The following is a 26,557-nucleotide window of genomic DNA, read 5'->3' as shown; positions in this document are numbered from 1 at the left end:
ACCCCTAGATTCTGTCTCTGAGAAGTTTCTTTCGTTTAAGACTACCTTTCTCCTTGCTATTTCGTCCCTAAAAAGAGTCGGAGACCTTCAGGCTCTCTCGGTTTCTCCCACCTGCCTTGAATTTGCACCTGGGATGGTCAAAGCATTTCTCTACCCTAAGCAGGGATACGTCCCTAAGGTACCGACCATTGTTCCGAGACCTATTGTTCTGCAGGCTTTCTGTCCTCCCCCGTTTGCATCATCGGACCAGGAAAAGTCTAACCTCTTGTGCCCGGTGCGAGCATTGGACACTTATGTTCATTGGACTTCTTCTTTTCGGAAATCCGATCAGCTGTTTGTTTGTTTCGGGTCACCTAAGATAGGTCTTCCTGCCACTAAACAGACACTTAGTAAGTGGATAGTTGGGGCTATCCTTCTTGCCTATGAGTCTTCTGACCTACCGTGCCCTTTGGGGGTCAGAGCTCATTCTACTAGGAGTATGGCGGCCTCTAGAGCCTTATTATCTGGGGCCTCTCTTCAGGATGTTTGCGATGCGGCAGGCTGGTCCTCGCTACTCACATTCGTCAGTTTTTATAGCCTAGACCTGGACGCTACTCCCGGGTCTCAGGTTTTTAATTCTTGAGCCGTTGGTTTTTTCTGGCTGACACTCAGGCACTTGTTATATGGCGGTTTGGGTATTCTCGTTCCCAAAGCGTTATCGACGCATCATCTCTCCCTCGATGGGGAACGTCTTGGTTACATCTGTAACCTCGGTTCCCCGAGAAGGGAACAAGACGATGCGTCTACCTGCCATACTTCCTTCGTTCCTGTGATCGACTTGCTTCGGCACTGTCGAAGATAACACCGGTTGCTACGGTTGGGGTTTTTATCAATTCCCGGTCGTGACGTCACTCCTGACGCTCACTCTCGCCATTGGACTAGTTGACATGGATGCTTCAGACGCACTCACGCAGAATGCGTTCCCAAAAGCGTTATCGACGCATCGTCTCGTTCCCTTCTCGGGGAACCGAGGTTACAGACGTAACGAGACGTTTTTGCCCCGCCTTGCTTTTTTTAACCAGAACATACGATAAACTAAGAGAGATGGGTGTTCCACATCAGAATGCCGGCTCTGGCACACGCATGTGTCTTGATACTCTTCCGAACGCGCATTAAAGAAGACAATTGTTGAAGTCTTTTTTTTTTTTTTTCACAAAAATATATTTTTTAAGCTTCATAAAATGAAAGTTGAACCACTGATGTCACCTGGATGTCCTCACTACCTATCTGGGCCTTTAATATGTCAGTTGCGTTGTTGTCTATAAAGGGTCAGAAAGCTCTCGGATTTCATCAAAAACATCTTAATTTGTGTTCTGAAGATAGACAAAGCTCTTATGGGTTCGGAACAACATGAGGGTGATTTTTGGGTGAATTATTCCTTTCAGATTGAATTGAACTATTTCAATTCAGATGATTAAATTGCTTAATAGTCATCGTCTGCAACTTCTGCGAATCTGACACTATATATCTATTTTATAATTCAAGTTTACAATAAACTGACTTTTATTAATTAGAAAAATAATAATGGACATTTGTCTTACCTTCTCCAGTAAATAGCCAATAACCAGGAAGCCTTTTCCGCCCAACATCTGCTCTTGCATGGCTACTGAACTCTTCAACAACTCCACTAGAAAAGCTAGGAGAGTGGCACTGCAAGCAGAAATGAAAAAATAAATTTATATTTGGTTTAGAATACAATGCATAAGGGGTTCAACCTGCATTTCTAACATGAGCACCAAGGCTCATCACATGCAGGACATTCACCAAAACACCAACACTGAATACACTCTTAAAAACAAAGGTTTCAAATGAAGGTTTCAGATCAGTTCTCTGAAGAACCATTTTTTCATAGAACATTTTAAAATAAAGAACTAAAGAACTGTTTTCCAAGGTTCCATGGATATTAAAGGTTCTTCTTGGAACCATCCATGCAAATAAAGAACCTTTATTTTTAAGAGTGCCGTATGTTTAAAGACACCTCAGGGGCAACATCGTATCTCAGTGAGCAGTATAAAATGAAAAATGTACGCAGACACATAATGATGGTTTCCCTTCCTTGAAACAATATCATCATTCCAGCAAACACAAATGATGTCTAAGTTTCTTAAATGACATAGTTGAGGCAATGAGAGTGTCTCTTTCTCTTTCTAAAGTGCCATAAGCCGACGGATGGGCCGGTGACTTCACCCATCTCCCCACAGACAGTAATCCCCAGCGGGGAACATTACCGCTGATCGATACCCCACAGAACTCTGCTCCGCTTATTATGCCTGCCAGCTCACTTCTGATCTCTAATCTACTCGCCATGCCTGGGAGCTCACTGTAAAGAACCAAGCGATGACCTGAGAAATGAGGGTACGACCATACTAGACTCTCATCCTCTCTTTGAGGGGTCTCTCTCTCTTTCCTAGTGTCTATGTGAATATGAATGGCATGAATCTCTCATAATCCCACGCTCTCTCCGTCACACTCTATTTCTATCCGAGAATGACAGATTCCATTTATAATTCATGGCAGACATCCCTGACAGTGACTGACTTGAGTTTTAGTCTACATTATGGAAATAACTTTTTATTATCAAATACAAAACTAGAAGCTATGGACCTAGGGCCTAGGCAGGGCCATGCAGACACTACTTTGACATTTACAATACAAATAATCACTCAATCTCACATTGGTTGGACAAACAGATGTAGTGTAAAGTGTAGCAGTCCCCCAAATTCACACAACTGGTTGAGCCTGTGTTGTCATAGCTGTGTAGTTTAGGCTCACAAAACAAAAAACAAAAATGTTTTTAAATTGTCTTTTTTAATTTACACTATTATTCAAAACATTTTTTTTAGTGCTGTCAAATGATTGATCATAATTAATCGCATCCAAAATAAAAGTTTTTGTTTACATTGTATATGCATGTGTACTGTGTTTATTTATTAAGTATATATAAACACATACACATACAGTATATATTTTGAAAATATTTACGTTTATATATTTATATATTCATATTCCTATATTTTATATTATACGCTCACCTAAAGGATTATTATGAACACCATACTAATACTGTGTTTGACCCCCTTTCACCTTCAGAACTGCCTTAATTCTACGTGGCATTGATTCAACAAGGTGCTGAAAGCATTCTTTAGAATTCTTGGCCCATATTGATAGGATAGCATCTTGCAGTTGATGGAGATTTGTGGGATGCACATCCAGGGCACGATGCTCCCCTTCCACCACATCCCAAAGATGCTCTATTGGGTTGAGATCTGGTGACTGTGGGGGCCATTTTAGTACAGTGAACTCATTGTCATGTTCAAGAAATCCATTTGAAATGATTCGAGCTTTGTGACATGATGCATTATCCTGCTGGAAGTAGCCATCAGAGGATGGGTACATGGTGGTCATAAAGGGATGGACATGGTCAGAAACAATGCTCAGGTAGGCCAAGGCATTTAAACGATGCCCAATTGGCACTAAGGGGCCTAAAGTGTGCCAAGAAAACATCCCCCACACCATTACACCACCAGCAGCCTGCACAGTGGTAACAAGGCCTGATGGATCCATGTTCTCATTCTGTTTACGCCAAATTCTGACTCTACCATCTGAATGTCTCAACAGAAATCGAGACTCATCAGAACAGGCAACATTTTTTCAGTCTTCAACTGTCCAATTTTGGTGAGCTCGTGCAAACTGTAGCCTCTTTTTCCCGATTTGTATTTGAGATGAGTGGTACCCGGTGGGGTCTTCTGCTGTTGTAGTCCATCCGCCTCAAGGTTGTGCGTGTTGTGGCTTCACAAATGCTTTGCTGCATACCTCGGTTGTAACTAGTGGTTATTTCAGTCAAAGTTGCTCTTCTATCAGCTTGAATCAGTCGGCCCATTCTCCTCTGACCTCTAGCATCAACAAGGCATTTTCGCCCACAGGACTGCCGCATACTGGATGTTTTTCCCTTTTCACATCATTCTTTGTAAACCCTAGAAATGGTTGTGCGTGAAAATCCCAGTAACTGAGCAGATTGTGAAATACTCAGACCAGCCCGTCTGGCACCAACCATGCCACGCTCAAAATTGGTTAAATCACCTTTCTTTCCCATTCTGACATTCAGTTTAGATTTCAGGAGATTGTCTTGACCAGGACCACACCCCTAAATGGATTGAAGCAACTGCCAAGTGATTGGTTGATTAGATAAGTGCATTAATGAGAAATTGAACAAGTGTTCCTAATAATCTTTTAGGTGAGTGGATAAAAAATATAGCACTACTTCTCTTTTGGTCATCAAGGTTGCATTTATTTGATTAAAAATACAGTATTCAGTAATATTGTGAGATATTATTTCAATTTAAAATAACCATTACCTATTTTAATATATTTGTAAAAGTCCTGTGATGGTAAAGCTGAATTTCCAGAATCATTACTCCAGTCTTCAGTGTCACATGATCCTTCAGAAATCATTAGAAAATGCTGATTTGGTGCTTAAAAAAAACATTTCTTACTATTGTCAATGTTAAAAACAGTTGTGCTGCTTTTTTGGAAACTGTAATGTATTTGTTTTTCAGGATTCTTTGATGAACAGAAAGAACAGCATTCAAATTGAAACTTTTTGTAACATTATAAATAGCTTTACTGTTACTGAATAAAAGCTATGATTGCTTAAAAAAAAATAAAAAAAATAACCCTAACTTTTGAACGGTAGTAGTCTCTGAATGCAAACCTAGGATAGAAAAGAGCACTGTAGAAAAAAGGTAGAATATTCTCTTATAAATATAAATGGCATACGCTAAGTTAAAATGGAAGATTTAATGAACTCTGAGAGTTGCAATTGTATATTTAGCTCTGTGGATCTGCGGTCTGTGTGGTCAATACTCACCAGACGGTCGTCTCCACAGGGCTGTCGTTGGGTTGCCTGTAGTCCAGCTGTGAGAAGAGTGGGAAGAGAACTTGGATTCCTCCAATAGAGTGGATGGCGCTGTGGATGGAGTGAGTGACGATGGCCTTCACATCCTGCATACACAAGCAAAAATCCTCACTTGCTTATTAGAAAACTGGGTAGGAAAGTTTCATAGAAGGTTATAATGAATTATATATACAGTATACGATCAGTTGTTTGATGATGATAAGCTACATGTTGTGGCTTCAGCCTTCAGCCACATATGTGCTTATATTTTCTGTTACATCCATGATATGTAAACATCATCATGAAGATATTAGTTGTGATTTTTAGTTAAGTTGCCTCATTTTAACTAGGTAATGAAAAAAGGGCAAAATTAATTTAATACATGTATGATTAAATAGAGTGTGTTTATATGTGTGTGAGAGTAAAAAGCGACCTGCAGCATCAGGGCATGTGGCGAGTGCACAAATATGGAGGGGTTTTCCCTGGGCGAGGACTCCAGGCACAGCTGTGCGTCGGTGGCTTTAGCGTTGTAGGTGAAGGCTATGCTGCTGGCCAACTTCCCATCATACAGAACCTGCTTATGGTGCTCCGCCAGGTGGATGTCGCTTTCCGACTTGAACTTAAACGTGCTCTGTAAAGACAGAGAAACACATAAATGAGTAACATCCTTCAAATGAAGTTCTCTCACTTTTTGCTTCGCTTTCAGTCTCTCTTGGCATCCCAGAGGACTGATAATGGTAATAATAATAAAAAACTTTCATATCTGATAATATCGGAATATTCAATATTGTGTTGAAATTACATTGGAAATCACAGTATAAAAGTATACAGGACTGAATAGTATGCTAAATATATTGGTATGCACATAATGCAATGTTAAAATCTTTAACATCTACATGCCTCATGAGTCTACAGCAGCTCTTCTGAACAGAAAGGAGAGATGCATTAGTAATGAGAGAAGCATAAACACAGTCACACTCACTGAGCAATTCTTCAAAAAAACAGTATGATGCAAATAAGCTCTTGCACTGGCACTGTGATTCACTGCAGTTTCCTCAGGCCTGCTGTCAATGTGTCCACTTAGCAACACACTGACTGGCACTGAGCGCAGCATCAAAACTTCTCTACCAGACTCTGTTCACACACCCTGCCTCACACCCGCACACCAGAGCAAATACACACACAACTAACATAACTAGCTCACTAAATAGAAACATACAGCCTTCTATTAAGAACAGCATACAACGTTTTATCATGCAGAGTCTAAAAGCTAAAGCACAGCATGCTATGAGCACAATAATAAAAGCATCAAAACTTAAAATATACACAAAATGAAAACAACAATTCTGAAACCTAAAATAAATAATATAAATAATTTAAATTAATAATAAAATACACAACAATTACAATAATACCTATACTATACAAGTTAAAGAGTCAACAATATTCATAATATAAAATGCCAGGTTTATTAGACAACTAGATTAGGACAATAGATAAGTACAACAAGATTATTAATAAATAAATAACAACAACAACTATATAAACTAATAATAAAACTATAAGAAACATATTAAATATTGATAAAACTCAAGAAATAAATATTTTCATGAGGTTTTTCTCAAATACAACTTTCTTTGCTGATGACGAAACCATCATTGTTTTGGGCTTTTTCATGCTTTTTCATGGATAGGACAGCAGAGAATTACAAAAAATTGTGGGTTGGAGATTTGGGAATTACCGTAGATTGGCAAGGGACCACTAAGCACTAGGCTATCAGCACCGACACCAATAATTAATATTAATATAAAATAATTACCAAGTATGTTGTTAGCATACTAATTTAAGCATAAAAAAAGCTTTTAATTCAGATTTAATGAATAAATATATCGGTTGCACTTTATTTAACAGTCCGTGTACTTACATGTACTTATAGTCTACTTACAGTGTATTTATCTAAGAAAGTTCTGGTAATACAAGGTAACTACATGGGTAGGGTTAGGTTTAGGGGTAGGTTCAGGGTTAGTACCTAGTTATTACATAGTTATTGTAATTACTATGATAAGTACATAGTATGTACATGGGGAAAAGGACTGTAAAATAAAGTGCTACCAATATATCTCTATATATAATATATAATATGAAGTACAAAAACTAAGTACACAATAAATAAACAAACAGTTTAACAAACAAACAAAAATTTCCTATGGCACTAGCCAGCTGTTTTATGACCATCAAATCCACCAACATGACTCATCTCTTTTTAACCACTTTTCCCTGAGAACATACCAAAAAGGTATCGTCTAGCTTCTGCAGACATATTGCATCAAATTTGTATGAAAAGTGTAGTTCATAAAGACAAAGAGACCATTAATATGATCACGCAGTCAGTCGGCATGAGCACAATATGTAATCTGGCCCATTGTTCCGGCAGATTCACACGGCATTCATCTTCTCCATCACGCAGGACACAGGAACACCGGCAAACTCAAGCAGCTGTCTGGGACTCGGGTCACTGCTTCGACACACCCTATGGCTGACAGCTCATGCTGCAAAGCTAGCACACTTTTTCCTTGCTGTCTCTCTCTCTTTTGCTCCTCGCAATCCCATGAGAGGACAGCTGCACCAGCGGCAGCAACAGAGACAGAGACTAACAGCACTGGAATTAAGCAGAGCCTTCATACACTCTGATGATCTATATAACTTACAAACACAAATACAAACCAAGTCGCCGGTCCAGACGGCTCTCTTTGCGACAATGCCAAGTGCCCATACCTCACATGCTAATTACCAAGGCAATGCACAGCCAGAGAGCAGCTTGTTGGCTGTCACATGCTGTCCAGACATCTGGACTTCCTCTGGTATAGGGACCACAGCAGCAACACACATTCACATCCAGACTTTCACAGACAAACTGACAGATAAGGACATAAGCAACAGAAATAAGCAACAGCTAAATGAGCATATACACACCCTGGCCTCAAATTTCCAGATATATTCCAGATATGTTACATGCACGTAATAATCATGTGACTCGGCATGGCATGCTATCATTCTTTTTACACTAGTTTTGTATTATGCAGTATGTGTACTATGCAGAACCTGTGCATTTTATGTATGCATGAATGCATGCTACAGTACGTTTGCAAAAATTTAGAATATATATGCAGTAAACAGAGCATACTCTAAAACCCAGAATGCAATGCAATTTCAAAGAAATTTCATCTTTGCATAATGCATACTGTTTCATATACAAGAGGTTTGACTGAACGTGCAATGAGGTCACGTGACAGTAATATTGCATGGTACTTCCAGTATCTATAAACTTTATTGCTACATGTTAAATATACTTTCTTTACCCACCAAGAAGTTAATACTTTTATTCAGCAAGGATGCATTAAATTGCTCTAAAGTGACAGTAAAGACATTTATAATCTCCAAATAAGCATATTAAAAGGATTTATGAAGGATCATTTGAAACTGAAAACTGGTGTAATGATGTTTTGCCATTACAGGATTAAATTACATTTTAAAATATATAAAAAAAAGTAAACAGCAAATATTTTAAATTCTAATAATATTTTATAATAATAATGTTTTAGTAAATGCAAAATATAAATAAATGCAGCCTTGGAAAGCGTAATATATATATATGTTATATATGTTATTTATTTATTTTTGTAACTTTTTTGTACCCCTTGTAGATGATCTGGTCCTGTGTGAGCTAATTGTGAATCACATGACTTCATTTGCATGTTTTCAATATGGTGACAGCAGGAAGAATGACTGATGCTGCACAGACATAAGGTAACTACTAAAATAAAGCAGTGACCTGTAAAAAAAATTAAATAAATAAATAAAAAGCGATGCTAGCATTAAAAATCCACATTAAGTTTTCTATCAATAATGTAAAAACATTCATTGCATACATCAGGTCTGAGGTCTCTTAAAGCATCTTCATGACAGAGCATCACACACACACACACACACACACACACATACAGACAACACACACAGCCCATGAATAATCCACACTCTCTGCTCTTCTGATTTTTCTTCTATAGTTGGAGTGAGCAGCAATCAGGCGCCCAGGAACTTTCAGCTGCATGGGTACAAGGATTAATAATTAAAAATCCCTCAATAATCCAGATGCAGTTAACTCTCTGTGCCAAGAGAGAGAGACAGAAAGGGAGAATATGACATGCTTTCATTTTTAATTCTCAGATTTATTGAAGAGACTTTCTGTCTCTGTTATCCCATTTTAACTTTACACTAAACACTGCTTAATGAACTCAGTCTGGTTACATGTAACAGGTTCATAATCTCTCTTTAACACAAACTGCTGGTTGGGGGCTAATAATCACAATCTGGTTAACACCTTGACTATCATAAAAGGCTGAATGACTGGACGATAAATATTTAAAAAGCATCTAAATATTTTGCTGTTTTATTTTATGCTTTTATTCAATAAATTGAGATGTATTTTAAACATCCATTATTAAATTAATTTTAAATTAAATTAAAATCAAATTCATATTTTAATGCAAGAAGTAAAAACAGTTAAATCTTTATTATTATTATTATTATTATTATTATTATTAATTAAGGCACATTTTCCAGTAAACCAGCACAGGGAAGAATAATATTTGGTCACTTTTATTTATATTCACTTAAATAACAAATGTATTATTATTATTTACCTTAAAGGGTTGGTTCACCCAAAAATGAGTGAGTTATTAATGACATAATTTTCATTTTTTGGTGAACTAACGCTTTAATAAGATTAATTAACCAAAACATTAATTAACAAAATATTTCTATTTAAAGATTTCAATATATTAAATATGTTACACAGGGACTTTTGTGTGCTTAAATTAAGTTTTGAATTAATTCACTGACTGTTTAAATTGATTCATGGAAATGAATCAATCTTCTACTTTCATTTATATGAACTAATATAACAATAAACAGGTACAAATTTACCTAATATTTTTCATTAATTTAAAAAAGAAAATTAAATCAAATAAAGATTACTATGCAAATATGATTTTTTTTACTAAAATATTTAGATAAATTAAAAGGAGACTTAAGTGTACATTTACAAGTATACAAGTTTAAATTATCTCCATCAAATATTGTGAAATAAGTCTAATGACAAGCCCTCAGAAAACGTACATTTAATAAAATTAATCAACTTTACCAAATAAAAGCACAAGCCAATATATATCATGTTGCTCAATTTTATAATCATGGTAAATACTTTACTTTACTGCCATTGTAATAGAGATCCAATGAAATTCTCAGTGGCACAATCCAGTCTGCAGCATATCATTAAAATCAATAATGAAATGCAATAAAATAACAAATGTATAAATATAAAATAAAGAAATAAAGTCTAATCACAGTATCCATGGACCGCATTAAGAGAAGCTACTGCTCTTTGATAAAAGCTATTATACTATTTTAAATCCATTGTGAATATTAGATATATCACTCAGTCTTATAAAGCAACAGCCTAAATAAGCTGTGCTTGCCTGATGCAAAAAACGATGACGAGATCGGCACTGAAAGATGTGGTTAATCATCTGTCCATTTAGCAGTAATGTACGGCAACATCATCTGACTCAAGTGAACAAGAGCTGCTTATAATCGTCAGATCATGACCCGGGTAAACAAGCCCTGTCCGCATGCTTCCTGAGAGATTTGGCTGAAATTAGGGAGTCTTGTGCTTGGCTGGAGAAAAAAATTCAGTGAGAAAAATCTAACTTGACAGCCTGGATTTCCCCTCAACGCTCTTCTCTTAAACAGCTATTAATTGGTCAACTAGAAAGACAGGCAATTAACATCACTCATCTATCCTCTCCTCTTCGTTTCTGTACTGCGAAGGGATTTTTTTAAGGGTTCATCTATGTCAAGTGCTGCTTTGGCATAAACACTTCAGCCCATGAAGCAGAAGCAGCTATCAGCTCCCACATGCGTATAGACCCAAGAGACAAGCCTGTCTGAGAGGTGAGAGTCTGCTTAATGAACGAGAAACAGAGAAGAGAGAACATCAGGTGTTATTAACAGACCTGCCAGGGAAATGTAGGTGTAATGAGAAAGTACTTAAGCACAGCCCATGTTTCAGGAAGGGTTCTCTCAGCCCTACACGCTCCGTGACCGTTCACTGAACTATTCACAGAAAACTACAAAAAGTGCACAGAAAAGTACAGCTTTTTTTCAATCAACCTGAAAGCTCTAGTTCATACTCATCATGACAGCTTTTCAAAGAAATAAAAACATGAGTATAACTAGAAATGACCTCACACTTTTGAAATTCCCAGATATTCTATCAGTTTCTCCTTGTGGAAAAAACATCAACATTTTACAACGCATTGTAATAAATGTATTTTGTGATAAGTATACTACAAATACATTTACATATTTATGAGCTTAATTAATATACCCTTATAGTTTTAGTGATATTAAAACATGTTTTAGGCATAATATTAAGAAATGCGCAATAAAGAAATACTTACAATAAAGTTTAATTATAATTTGATATCAGTGAAAAAATATTAATTAAAATGTAAATAAAAAATTAATTAAATTAAAATTAAAAAAATTAAAAAAAATTTGCAGCATTTTGCATCATTAGTTTAGCAATATGGACAAATGGCAAACTCTACTGAATCACCCCTGTATTATTTTAGCATTTTTTAAATACTATAATAGTATTTATTAATATTTTCAATTAGCTTTTTTTTTTTTTCAAGTAATTTTGTTATATGCTTTTGTCAGTTTTTCTATTTAGCTTAAAATTATTTTTAAGTTTTAGTCATTTTGGTACTTCACCTTATTTTGTTTCAGTTAATTGCCATGGCAAAATTATTCAACAAGTATTTATGTTTTATTTGATTTCCGTTTTTTTGCTTCAGTTAACAAAACATCTCGGTTACGTATGTAACCTTGGTTCCCTGAATAGGGAACGAGATGCTGCGGTGACGTCACCACGTATGGGAACACCTTCGGTGTGACGAATGTCTGAAGCCCTATACCATCCCGCCAATCCTATTGGCCAAATAGCGCGTGGCACCGCCCCGCATGCATAAGCATATATATACCTGGTGCCGCGCGCCATTTACCTCAGATTTCATGACGAAGAAGAGAAGAAAGCTATCAAGGTATGGCACGGCCAGAACCGCAGCATCTCGTTCTCTATACAGGGAACCAAGGTTACATACGTAACCGAGATGTTCCCTTTCATAGGTCACTTCGATGCTGCGGTGACGTCACCACATATGGGAACGCTATACCATCCCGCCTGACGTACCTGATAGCTTGGATCCAAGGAAGCATCTGCTCAAGCGGAGAGAACCCGGGAGCCAGGAGCCATCCTCACATCCAGACTGTAGGACCTGATAAAAGTGCTCGGTGAGGACCAGCCTGCCGCAGCACAGATATCATTCAAAGAAGATCCACTGAGAAAGGCTTGAGAAGAAGCCACTGCTCTTGTAGAATGACCTTTTACTCCTAAGGACGAAGCGAGCCCGCGCGCCTCATAGGCCAAGGAAATAGCCTCCACCAGCCAATGGGACATGCGCTGTTTCGTAACTGCATGGCCCTTATTCTTATGTCCAAAACAGACAAACAGCTGGTCAGACTCACGCCATGGGGCAGTGCGATCCACATAAGACTTCAACGCCCTCACAGGGCAAAGACTTAGATCTCCAGACTCTGTCGCAGCAGGAGAAAAAGCCTCCAGGACCACCTGCTGAAAATGAAAAGGATTAGACGCGACCTTAGGAACATAATTAGGCCTAGGTCGCAACAACACTTTCACAGAGCCTGGTGCAAACTCCATGCACGATGGTGAGACAGAGAGAGCCTGTAAATCCCCAACTCTCTTGAGGGAGGATAAAGCCATGAGAAGAAGTGTCTTCAGAGTCAGGAGCTTATCCGATACAGTTTCCAGGGGCTCAAACGGATGCCCTGATACACCCAGTAACACAATGGATAAATCCCATGAAGGAACTCGCACAGGGCGGAAAGGTCTCAACCGTCGCGCACCCTGTATAAAGCGAGAAACCAGTGGATGACGACCCACTGAAACACGACCTATATGCTCATGGTGAGCTGAGATAGCTGCCACATAAACCTTCAGGGTGGCTGGTGTCAATCCCTCCGAAAAACAGTCTTGAAGAAACTCCAGTACTGAAGCCACAGGGCAGTAAACTGGATCCACATCATGAGTTTCACACCATGTCATAAACAGTTTCCACTTGAAAGCATATAAGCGTCTCGTAGAAACTGCTCTAGAGTTCAGTATAGTCTCGGTAGTTTCAGCAGAAAGACCGGGACATATCAACTCACTCCGCTCAGAGGCCACGCCCACAGGTTCCACAGATCTGGCCTCGGATGCCAGATCCGTCCCTGTGCTTGCGATAATAAATCCCGTCTGAGGGGAATCTCCACCGGAGAGCCCGCTAACAGATTGATGAAATCCGCAAACCACGGCTGTGTGTGCCATCGCGGAGCCACCAGCAACAGCTGTCCCACTCTGTCCCGCCGTATTCTGCATAATACCGCTGGGACCAGCCGAATCGGAGGAAACGCATACAAACTGGTCCTGGGCCAGCTGTGAGCTAGCGCATCCAGACCCATGGGTGATGGAGGGCATAGGGAGAACCATAGCGGGCAATGCGTAGTCGTGCTCGACGCGAATAAATCCACTTTCGCTTCCCCGAAAATATGCCATAGGTGATTCACCCTTTTAGGGGTGTAATCTCCATTCCCCTTGTTCCAGAGCCTGCCTGGATAATAAATCCGCTCCGAAGTTCAGTCGTCCGGGGATGTGAACAGCCCGGATCGACAGAAATCTGTCGTGAGACCAAAGAAGAATTCGCCTCGCCAGTCTGCACAGAGGGCGAGAACGTAATCCTCCCTGATGGTTCAGATAAGCCACGACCGCAGTGTTGTCCGTTCTGAGAAGCACATGACGGCCGGTCAGTAGACTCGAAAAATACTGGAGAGCCAGAAACACCGCCAGTAATTCCAATTTGTTTATGTGCCAGCTGCGTTGTGCCGCTGTCCACACTCCGTGGGCTGGGCGCCCCTGACAAACAGCTCCCCACCCGGTCAAAGACGCATCTGTCGTGACAGTCTCTCGGGAAGCACAAATTCCCAGCCGAACCCCGGTGAGGAGAAATTCGGCTGATGTCCATTGTTTTAACGACATCACACACCTCCGCGTCACCGAGATCGTTCGATGCGGAGAACAACGGGGTGAAATATTCTGTCGTTTCGTCCACCACTGAAACGGGCGCATGTAAAGCAAACCCAGATGAATCACGGGAAGCGCCGCCGCCATTAGACCTAGTAGTCTGAGGCACAGTCTCACTGTCACTGTGTGACCCGCCCTGAAGTGCTGAACGCATGACGTAATCGACTGGGCGCGCGGGACAGAAAGCTTTGCTGTCATCGCGCGAGAGTCCAATTCTATTCCCAGAAAGGTAATCCGTTGAGAGGGGATTAATACACTTTTCTGGAAGTTTGTGCGTAAACCCAGGCTGTGTAAATGATTCAGCACAATATCTCGATGAGAGTGCGCTTGAGTCTGAGATTGCGCTAACACCAGCCAGTCGTCCAGATAGTTTAACACACGGACGCCCCGGAGCCGCAACGGGGCCAGAGCTGCATCCATGCATTTTGAGAATGTACGGGGAGCTAGCGCTAAGCCAAAGGGAAGAACGCGGTACTGATATGCTTTGCCCTCCAAAGCGAATCTGAGGAACTTCCGGTGTCTCTTGATGATCTGAATATGAAAATAAGCATCCTTCAGATCGATCGTGACAAACCAGTCGTTTGGTTGAATCTGAGACAAAATAGATTTTACCATCAACATCTTGAATTTGCTCGACCTGAGTGCAAGATTTAGACGGCGTAAATCCAGAATGGGTCGTAATCCGCCGTCCTTTTTTGGTACCACAAAATAACGGCTGTAAAACCCTGACTCCATCTGAGAGGGGTGTACTTCTTCTATAGCCCCTTTGCTCAGTAGAGCTAACATTTCCTGTCTCAGCACCGCCATGTCCATCGGTTTCATCACCGTGGAGAGAATTCCGCGGAAAGGGGGCGGGCCTTTCCGAAACTGAATGGTGTATCCGTGACAAATTGTGCGTAACACCCATTGAGAAATGCCGGGCAAGCGTTCCCACGCGGCCCGAAACAATATTAGCGGTTTCAACATGTTAGTTTCCTGCAACGCTGTTGCACACATAGAAATGTCCGGGCACGAAAGACTCACGGTGTTCGTGCACAGGGGAAGTATATGCATAGCAGGCGTTGTAACTCGTTGTACGTAATCCTGAAACGTGTCCACGGCAGGGATTAGGCCAACAGATTGAGCATCGGGCTCTGCCGCTAGCGAAACAGCGGCAGCTGTGCGAGCCGTCATGACGGGCCGTTCGATGACGACCCCTTGAAGCGTTCCTCGAGCTCTGAAAACTGGTTACAGTTCGCTCCGATGCTGTTCGAGGTGCTGTTTGTAGCGAAACAGTCAGGGTTTGAGCGTGGGGACTGCAATGAGAGTGTTGGATGCGCGAAAGCGGTCCAACAGCGCTCTCTAGCGGAGGGCACAGTCCCTGGCAGGCAGCAAAAAAATCAGTAGCTGCTGTTAGGTGCCCGAGAACGAGAGGCATTGGCCATCGAACTCAGGTTCAACCTTTTTCGCTGGCGTTGTTGAGCCGGTGGAGCAACCCTAGGGCCCCAGTCCTTGCGAGGGGGCGCCATAGGTGAAGGCTCTTCTCGAGAGGGCACTCGCTGGCGGTGAGAGGAGGTTGAGCGAGAACGCGCGGGCGCCTGACGGCGTTCAACCTCTCTGGGTCTGCGGGGAATCAGCTGGCGGAAAGCGGCTGATTGCTGTTTCGCTGCTCTGAACTTCTCCACCACTGAAGTGACAGCCTCTCCAAATAAACCGTCCTTAGACACAGGGGCATCCATGAGGAAAGATTTATCCTTTTCCTTTATGTCGGTGAGATTAAGCCAGAGGTGGCGCTCAACCGTAATTAATCCAGCCATGGAACGGCCCACTGCTCGAGCAGTATGTTTGGTAGCACGAAGCGCCAAATCAGTTGCTCGCCGTAGTTCCTTGACCAACTCAGGTGTAATGCCGTCCCCCTCGTCCAATCCTTTTAACAGCTCCGCTTGGTAGGCCTGAAGGACCGCCATAGAATGAAGTGAAGCAGCCGCTTGGCCAGCGAACATATAGGATTTTCCCACTAAACTAGACGTGACTCGACACGCCTTCGAGGGGAGGAGGGGGCGGGACTTCCACGCCGCGGCCGAATTAGGCGCAAGATGTTCGGCGAGAGTCTCTTCCACCGGCGGTATCGCTGTATAGCCATGACTCGCCATGCCCGAAATGGTGGCGAAATCTGCTGCCGCAGCGTTCGTGATGCGCGCCGCGAACGGCTGTTTCCAGGACCTCGAAACCTCCTGGTGGAGGTCCGGGAAAAAGGGTAAAGGCCTCCGGGGCTGCACAGGTGTCCGACTAGTTAAGAAACGGTCGTCCAGCTTCGAAGAAGGTTGGGCCTCGGCCTTCTCAACCTCCCATTCCAGCCCCAATGTACCCACTGCACGGGAAACCACATCCAACAGCTCACTGTCGGAGGGGGAAACACGCCTCTCCTGTCCACTAGGAGGGAGAGGGCTCGTGTCGGCCGCGAAGTCCTCGGACCCTGAGGCCGCAGTGGAAAGAACGTCGTCATCACGGCGGTCACAACCGAAGGAGATGGCACTACATGCCCCCGGTGTGGGCCGTAAATCCTCACAGGAAAAGACGACAGGTTCAAACGTTTTCCTGTGTATTAGGGTAGGGGAGAGCGAGCGATGTGAAGAGTAATTTTCCATCGCTGAACTGTCCTCGAACTCCATGTCACACGTGTCACCCCAAGCTATCACCTCGTGCGGTGCCTCGGCAGTCGCAGAAGTGGTGTGGCGGGGGTTAGACACGGCAACATCGGAGAACACATCTACCCTAGAGCGAAGCACCCTGAGTCGCAGGCCATCGCAATGGGGGCATGAAGAAAGGCCGCTAAGCGCCTCCTGTGCGTGGTGTAAGCCTAGGCAAACTACGCACCTGTCATGAGTGTCCCCCTGAACGATGTACCTGGTACACGGGTCCTTGCACTTCTTGAAACTCATCGCGTCCGCGGAGAGGAGTATACTGCTCGTAGACGATCGCTGAGAACGCGAGACAATAGGGCACAGAAGATTCGCTTCGTACTGAAGGAATGAAATCTGAGGTAAATGGCGCGCGGCACCAGGTATATATATGCTTACGCATGCGGGGCGGTGCCACGCGCTATTTGGCCAATAGGATTGGCGGGATGGTATAGGGCTTCAGACATTCGTCACACCGAAGGTGTTCCCATACGTGGTGACGTCACCGCAGCATCGAAGTGACCTATGAAAGGGAACCGATTTTAATACTGTACTTTTAACAAAAACAACCCTAAATCAGACTCATTTGAGATGCCACATACAAGTGGCATGTGAGTGACTGTTGCTGCCCATGTACAACCCGAATTCCGGAAAAGTTGGGACGTTTTTTAAATTTGAATAAAATGAAAACTAAAAGACTTTCAAATCACATGAGCCAGTATTTTATTCACAATAGAACATAGATAACATAGAAAATGTTTAAACTGAGAAAGTTTTATTTTTTCTTAAATTAAATTTTATGCACAAAACGAGCTCATTTCAATTTTGATTTCTGCTACAGGTCTCAAAATAGTTGGGACGGGGCATGTTTACCATGGTGTAGCATCTCCTTTTCTTTTCAAAACAGTTTGAAGACGTCTGGGCATTGAGGCTATGAGTTGCTGGAGTTTTGCTGTTGGAATTTGGTCCCATTCTTGCCTTATATAGATTTCCAGCTGCTGAAGAGTTCGTGGTCGTCTTTGACGTATTTTTCGTTTAATGATGCGCCAAATGTTTTCTATAGGTGAAAGATCTGGACTGCAGGCAGGCCAGGTTAGCACCCGGACTCTTCTACGACGAAGCCATGCTGTTGTTATAGCTGCAGTATGTGGTTTTGCATTGTCCTGCTGAAATAAACAAGGCCTTCCCTGAAATAGACGTTTGGAGGGAAGCATATGTTGCTCTAAAACCTTTATATACCTTTCAGCATTCACAGAGCCTTCCAAAACATGCAAGCTGCCCATACCGTATGCACTTATGCACCCCCGTACCATCAGAGATGCTGGCTTTTGAACTGAACGCTGATAACATGCTGGAAGGTCTCCCTCCTCTTTAGCCCGGAGGACACGGCGTCCGTGATTTCCAACAAGAATGTCAAATTTGGACTCGTCTGACCATAAAACACTATTCCACTTTGAAATAGTCCATTTTAAATGAGCATTGGCCCACAGGACACGACGGCGCTTCTGGACCATGTTCACATATGGCTTCCTTTTTGCATGATAGAGCTTTAGTTGGCATCTGCTGATGGCACGGCGGATTGTGTTTACCGACAGTGGTTTCTGAAAGTATTCCTGGGCCCATTTAGTAATGTCATTGACACAATCATGCCGATGAGTGATGCAGTGTCGTCTGAGAGCCCGAAGACCACGGGCATCCAATAAAGGTCTCCGGCCTTGTCCCTTACGCACAGAGATTTCTCCAGTTACTCTGAATCTTTTGATGATGTTATGCACTGTAGATGATGAGATTTGCAAAGCCTTTGCAATTTGACGTTGAGGAACATTGTTTTTAAAGTTTTCCACAATTTTTTTACGCAGTCTTTCACAGATTGGAGAGCCTCTGCCCATCTTTACTTCTGAGAGACTCTGCTTCTCTAAGACAAAGCTTTTATAGCTAATCATGTTACAGACCTGATATCAATTAACTTAATTAATCACTAGATGTTCTCCCAGCTGAATCTTTTCAAAACTGCTTGCTTTTTTAGCCATTTGTTGCCCCCGTGCCAACTTTTTTGAGACCTGTAGCAGGCATTAAATTTTAAATGAGCTAATTAAGTGGATAAAAGTGTAAAATTTCTCAGTTTAAACATTTGCTACGTTATCTATGTTCTATTGTGAATAAAATATTGGCTCATGTGATTTGAAATTCCTTTAGTTTTCATTTTATTAAAATTTAAAAAACGTCCCAACTTTTCCGGAATTCGGGTTGTAGATCACTTCAAATTACTTGAGAGGTTTAATTTCATTACATGCACTACTGCAGAGAATAAGTGTCTGTGTAGATGGCAGACAGTGAGGTTGAGTTTAGGAATTGAGCTTTTATGTTACACCGCCTGCCAGTTTCAGAACTAATCCATCTGAATGTTCTCAGCACAGATTTTAATTACGGCAATAAGTATTCAGTCAAACACAGTACGCCCACTTTATACTGCAACAATCAAGCAGCAAAGGTGAAGGAGTATCCCACAGCTGCACAGCACCCTGCTCTCTCAAAAGTGATCTCAGGGTTTATACCTTATACCCGGGTCCAAGTTGATGAATGGCAAAGATCTGTGCAGGGTTCAGCGCCTCACTGAAAACGTAAATGGCTCCTAGCTGCCCACAGAACACCCGGTTAGCATCCGCAGTCTCTGAAGAGCCCAGGAAACATTTATCATAACTCTGTAGGAAGGGAGAGAGGAAGAGGAGATAATCAAGATAAACGAATAAAAAAAAAAAGAGGAGCGTTTTATCAGCTCAACAGATTGAGCGTTTTCAGAAAAGTCCCCATGGAGCTGTTTACTTGCTATCTTCTGATCATCTTGTTCTGAATTACTTCAGCTAGTCTATACACAATATACTATAAAGATTTCCCTTAGGGAGAAAGGTGTATGGCTAATCTATATCCCTTTGATCCACAGAGACAAGCACTTATCTAATCACATGTCATTTGGACCCTACAGGTGCAATATTTTCCAATGCTGTAGAAAAAGAAGTTTATTTTGGCAACACTTAGACGTTTATGTGCTTCTTGAGGCTGTGTATGAAAAACAATGAGAATGTTAAGAGCACTGGAAATGTGGGAAAGCTGCTAGCAGCACAAACACTTACATCATTGGTGTTGACGTGCCATGCCATGTCGCCGTAGGAAACTAGCTGGCCATTGACATAGCAACGGATCTCACTATTCCTCCAACGGTTGTAGATGTGGACAATGCTGATCATGTACCACTGCAGAAGAGGACAGGAAGTAGAAATATTCAATAGTAGAAGTAGAAGTATTCAATATTCACACAGCTCACTCAGCCAAGCATATGCAAAAGGTAGAGTATTAAACACAGTGTTCTTTATGGAAACCCAGTTTCCACCACAGAATAAAAATAATAATAATAAAAAAAAACATTTATTTCAGAATTCTTACTTTATTTCTTATGATTCTGAATTTATCTCGCAGATCTGACTATTTCTTGTAATTATAAGTCTCTATCTCACCATCTCAAACATTTTCCTCAACACTGCAAATTAATAGCACACAATTCTGACTTTATTCCTCATAGTTACAAGTTTATATCTTGGAAATTGGAGTTAACATCTCGCAATTCAGATTTTTCTCAGAATTGCAAATTTACAGCCCAGATTTCTGACTTTATTTCTCACAATTATGATTCAATAGCTCACAGTTTTGAATTAAATTTAAATTAAATTTAAATTTATGCATTTAGCAGACGCTTTAATCCAAAGCGATTTACAGTGCATTCAGGCTATCAATTTTTACCTATCATGTGTTCCCGGGGAATCAAACCCCCAACCTTGTTCCCGGGGAATCAAACCCCCAGTGCTCTACCAATTGAGCTACAGGAACACTATCACTAGGATAGAATTATCATCTCATATGTTTTTCCTCAGAATTGCAAGTTAATATCTTTTTCTCAGAACTGCAAAATTATAGCACACAATACTCATGTTGTTTCTCATAATTACAAGTTTTTGAATAAACATCTCGTTATTTAGACATTTCTTCCTCCAAATTTCATGGATGATAGGATCGATCTATATCATGAAATGTTACTGATCCACAAAATTATGCAGGCCACTAGGTTTGGATTGGTTATCAGGAGCACAGGGAGACAGCATAAATTAACGCAAAATGAAATTATTTGCAAAAACATGCAAATTAAACACAAAGCACTTTAACAAAAGAAAAATCCTCAGTAATGCCTTGTTCCATTGGCGTACACTACATTACTTTTAACCATAGACTGTATAAAAACATGGACGTAGTGTCCGTGACGTCACCGGTAGACTCCTGAAGAGAGTTTTTGAAGCCTAAAGTGTGTAGAGCGAGCCGTCGCCATCTTGGCAGCGCGTCACCGCGCGACTCTCCCGGACAATCGAAAATGGGCAAAAGGGCGGGAGCTGGTTGCTGAAGCCACGCCCACCTAGCGCGATGGCTGTGACAGCAGTGGCAATTCACCTGTCACTCAAGTGGCCACGCCCTTAATTATGCATAACTTTAAGGCTTAATATAATTTAAACGGATGACTTATAAAAAAATTCACCCCCCTCACAGTTGTCATGAAGGGCAAAATTAGCTATATAGTCCAAAATTATTTTTTGCACCAGGCTGAAAACATGTTTTTTTCTGCTGTAAAGTTGGGCATTTTAACATGGGGAGTCTATGGGATTGACTCTCTTTTGCAGCCTCAAGCGGCCAGTCGATGAATTGCAGTTTAAGTCACTTCCTTATTGGCTTCACTTGAGAGAGTGGGAGGTTGCCGCATTGGGATGAGGGAATTTATTTTCTGTGGTAACTGATGGCATGCTTCACATAAGAGCTTAATTTATACCGAACCAATCTTTCAAGCTTTGGACCAAGAAAATTCTTCGGAAATGACCTGGCCCCAAAATTAAAATGGTTAAATTTTTAGATCAAGCACATAAAACATCATCTCATTACATGCTTCTAAACCGAGAGCTAAATTTACTGAAATAGACTCATTCTGTTTGATGGCAGCAATGCTAAAAGCTGTTTTGGCATATGAATTAAAGATCAGAGCCCTGACGTTTGAAAGCACTCCAGTGAGGAACACGTCAACATGGATCATGCAGAAGTGTCAACCATGTATCCGTAATTTAAACAAAAAGCCGAGCTCTTGTAGGGTGGAGTCTATATGGAAGAGCTCTGGAAATTAGTGTGGCCCATTAGAAATGGGGAGATTTAGTGCAAACTTCCTCAAAAGACCTAATTTCCCGATTATCCTCTACACCTTCCTAGCATCTTATGAAAACGTAAGGCGATATTAGCTGGGGTGACAGCGGGGGGAATAGGATAAGCCAAAATCTGCTCGACCAAAAATCCATCCCATAACTGAGATTTCACAGCTTTTAATGCCAGTTAAGATTTTACATAAATTCAAAAAAGGGTCATCTTCGTCTAGACGGGGCTTTGGAATTCCCCAAAACACAGCCCTAGAGTAGTCTAACATTTCTAACTTTCTTTTCTAAGCTGCTGGTCTCCATTGATCAATAACATTTACACCATTTGAGTTCTGGATAGATCTTTTAGCTCAGTTCAATTCAATTACTTTTCTTTTTGTTCACATCCCCAATCCTCCCTGATCCCCTGTTTTGCTCTATTCTTTCCCTCTTTAATATCTAGGGAAGTTTAATATAAATCAATGAGTCACAAACAAAGTGGTTGATTAAAACCCAGCCCTTTTGTCCCACCACACACAGTTTCAATAGCCGAACAATTAGGTCAGCAGACTAATTAGGTGAGTTGTGAAGTTCATTGTTAGGCCGAGTACACATTTTCTCACTCTAGCGTGTGTGTGTCTGGGCGAAGGGGTATAGCTTGCATTCTATTTGGTGCACAACCCTCCCTTGTCATCCTCTTCTTTGAGCAGACAGGATGAGGTATCATATTCAAACATCCCTTGCCAAACTTATTTTCATTTGTAGTTGAACAACGCAAGCGACTGAGCCGAATCCGTCCCACTGAGACAATAAGAGGAGCCGAATTATCAAAAACCAGATGTTGCCGTATCAGCCCACTCTGAGTGAGAAAATAAAAAAAGAAAGTGCACTATCCTGGTCAGAGCCTTGAGTACTTAAAAGGAATAAACCACCTAAAACCGCTTAAGGTTCAATAAAATGAATCTTAAACCGCATTACACAAAATAATATTCTTTTTAGCAATGTCATATGACCCCTTTAACACTGTTCCACCCTCCAATGTACTACTTGTGTGTGTGGACAGGTCAAAACTCACCTTCCTAGGCTGGAAGTCGTATTTCACACAGTGTTGAAAGCCTTTCCCCTTTGACTTTAGTGATGTCACGATTAAACAGTTCCCCACAAAGTGTGCTGAGTAGCCAATCCCTTTGCTGGTTCGGAAACTAGGGGACAAACAAAAGAGAAAAAACTGACTTTATGAAAAAAAAAAAAAAAAAAAACAAAGAAAGAAAGAAGGAAAGAAAGGAGGCAAATAAATGGCAAAATAAGGCAGAAATTTTTGATATGAAATGCTATTTCCACATTTTTAATGGAAGTTCGCCCACTCCACAGGTTTTTTTTTTTCAATATGAATCAACAAAAACCACCCCATATTTTAATTCCGATCTTCTTTTTATCTTCTATTTGCCCAACTTTATTGATCAACTCAAAAATATTGTTATTCTGGCCATGCTACAGAACAATCTGATTTCAACATGTTTTCCGCAAAAAAAAAAAAAAATGAACTGAACTCTTATAGTCAGATGTGAGAACTCAGTGAAAATATGGAGGGAGAATGTCAGGCTTTTTTCTTGGCGGGAAAACAAACATGGCTGAGTGAGTCATTGGCAGCAGAGATTGCTGGGAGCGCCGGCTGCTGTCGATAAGGTGACTGGCTATCAGTCGGGCCTCAAAGCGGAGCTGTTTCTCTCGCTCTGTGCCTACACGGCTACATAATTCTATGCTGATCTCACCATGGTAACACAGAAACAGGAAACAGGATTACATGCTGATTTAAGCGAGGTCACTGGCCCTCAGACTTCTGAAGTGGTAATCTGTACATTCAGTGTCTCCTCCCTCAATAGTGTGCAAAAGCTTCTACCCCAACATGGAGGATATACTTTATTAGCTGTTACAAATATTCAAAAAGGCCTCCTGGTGATACAAGTGATGTTGAAGATACAATACGTGTGTGCAAATTCATTTCTTTTGAAGAATCCGTTTTATTCATTTGAATCATATTACATGCAATTATTTAGGGAATCCTTAAAGCCAATCTATTCAGTGTATTCTAGTCACACATGTACAGTATGTCTCTTTCCTGGGAATCAAACTCATGACCTTGGCACAGTTAGTGGCATGTTGAGGTACAGGAAATCTGCATGTAAAATTAAATTACATCTATGTATACTAACAACTCATTTTGCTGGACTTGTCTGCAACCTTCAACACAGTAAACCAACAGATCTTCCTATCTGTTCTCTTGACAGCGAGCATAATGGGAACTGCACTCCACAAGTACTGTGGGTCCTTCGGGGTATCTTGAAAGGGATTATGAGTGTTTTTGGGCAAGAAACCCAGACCAAAGAATGAAATGCTACAGAAGTGTAGAATATGGCATTAAAGTGCAGCACCGACATTCAATTAAAGGTCAAAACTAACAAGGATCCTCAAGGCTACTCTGCAAGGCATCTCCAGTTTACGACGCTGGTTTATTTTCAAAAACAACTAAAGGTTCTTTAGAGAATCTCCTATGACATTTAGGAATTTTGTGAGTTTGCCCTCTGGTACGGCAGGCTTTCCTTGGTAACTGGAAAATAGGGCAGGGCTCATCACTCCTAAATTAGCAGTCTCTTCTTGTGGGCCAGCCCTGTAGAGACACTTACCACTTCAAACAGAAATGGTAATATAATATTTCATATGCACAGATCTCCAGTGTTTTCATCCCACTCTGAGAAGCTTGAGGCTCACAGGTGTTGGTCTAGGTCGCTTGGTGTAGAGCTTCAGCTCTGAAATCATTCCTGGCATTTACATTTTAATGACTGACGACTGGTCAGCATTAAGCCGTACCATTGCCTCTGCTCATCCTAATGTGCCACACACATTATACTCACCAGTATAAGTATGGTTTATCCTTGTCTACGTTGATATTATTGAGTGGGTCCATTCGGAACCATGTGTTGAGAGTGAATCCATTTTGGTAAGGCCACTTAGCAATGGGTGGCAAAGCAATGGCCTGCCGGGGGGCAAAACACATGGAAATTAGAAAATTTGCAGAATAAGCTGATATATAATCAGCTGACCACTTTGTACAAATCGACCTTGGTACAGTGGTTAAGTACTCTGGGTTAAATACTATTTGTGCTCTAATAACAGCATTTGTGGCATAGTTTTGATTACCACAGCCGACGATACTGTCAGATAATTTGAGATAATGATTCTCTCAGTTTGTACAAAATAAAAACATTTATGCACTTTCAGTTAAAGGCTACAGGAAACCATGCGGATGGTAGAGGGCAGAAATGTGAAGCTTGTATTAGTAACATGAATTATTATATATATATATATATTGTATAAATAAATATATAATTTAGATACCCCTCTTTTTTATAAGCCTGCTAAGGATCTTTTAATGTATTTAGAAAAAGCTAGACTGCATTTATTTCATCAATTGTTTTATATTTTAATATGTTTTAAAATGTAATTTATTCAATATGACAGCAAAGCTGAATTTTCAGCATCGTTACTCTTGTCTTTACTATCACATGATTCTTCAGAAAACACTCTTACTGTAACCCAGGACCACAAAACCAGTCTTAAGTGTAAGCATTTTTCAGAAACTTAGATTTATACATCATCTGAAAGCACAATTTGGCCAAGATACAACTATTTGAAAATCTGGAATCTGAGGGTGCAAAAAATCTAAATAACGAGAAAAACGCCTTTAAAGTTGTCCAAATTAACTCTTAGCAATGCATATTACTAATCAAACATTAAGTTTTTATATATTTACGGTAGGAAATTTACAAAATACCTTAATGGAACATGATCTTTACTTAATATCCTAATGATTTTTGGCATAAAATAAAAATCGATAATTTTGACCAATACAATGTTTTTTACACTAGCGACTTAAGTAATAAAAATGTTCTGTTATGAATAGAAAATCCAAAAGAACAGCATTTATTTGAAATATAATAACTCTTTTGTAACATTATAAACATCTTTACTGTCAATTTTCATCAACTGAATGCAGCCTTTGCTGAATAAAAGCACTAATTTCCTTAAATTCACGCATATAAAAAATGCATATTAATCTGACAAAGTTCAGAAAAAAATTAGAATATTTAAAATACTCTCTTTTTAAATTGGTGTTCTATAAATCTGACATGACTCTCATACCTATAAGGCCTATGTCTTATTGTAAAAAGTGTAGGAGATTCTCACCGCCGCACTGCGTCCTGGAAAGTTGAAGAAGGTGTCAGGGCCGTGCCGCTGAGGCATCTGATTCAGGACAGACAGGAGCTTAATGGCGTGTCTTGGCTATAGGCGCAGGACACATAGAGGAAGGGAACAATTAAGAGAAGACATTGTAATTAGTGAGAGAGAGAGAGGGATGAAAGGAAATGTATTATAACGAGAGAAGTAATTGAAAACAGAGAAAAAGATACATACGTTCATGAGAGTC

At 40.7% G+C, this 26,557-nt stretch overlaps 1 protein-coding gene across 11 annotated transcripts in view; it reads right to left on the bottom strand.

Annotated features, from left to right (window-relative positions):
- Positions 1-26,557, bottom strand: part of nbeaa (neurobeachin a) — a 147,097-nt gene that overhangs the window by 55,564 nt on the left and 64,976 nt on the right. For all 11 annotated transcript variants that reach the window (XM_059539867.1, XM_059539861.1, XM_059539865.1 and 8 more), the window contains exons 4-11: positions 26,317-26,412; positions 24,984-25,105; positions 23,147-23,273; positions 19,987-20,106; positions 19,411-19,557; positions 5,367-5,564; positions 4,907-5,040; positions 1,581-1,689 (exon numbers count right to left, since the gene is read on the bottom strand). In XM_059539867.1, coding sequence (XP_059395850.1) covers positions 1,581-1,689; positions 4,907-5,040; positions 5,367-5,564; positions 19,411-19,557; positions 19,987-20,106; positions 23,147-23,273; positions 24,984-25,105; positions 26,317-26,412 — 1,053 coding nt within the window. The remainder of the gene's footprint in view (positions 1-1,580; positions 1,690-4,906; positions 5,041-5,366; positions 5,565-19,410; positions 19,558-19,986; positions 20,107-23,146; positions 23,274-24,983; positions 25,106-26,316; positions 26,413-26,557) is intronic.

The sequence above is a fragment of the Carassius carassius genome, chromosome 45, assembly GCF_963082965.1.
Source record: "Carassius carassius chromosome 45, fCarCar2.1, whole genome shotgun sequence".
NCBI lineage: Eukaryota > Metazoa > Chordata > Actinopteri > Cypriniformes > Cyprinidae > Carassius > Carassius carassius.
The sequence above is the reverse complement of the archived record's forward strand: the minus strand, read 5'-3'. Positions and strand labels throughout refer to the sequence as shown.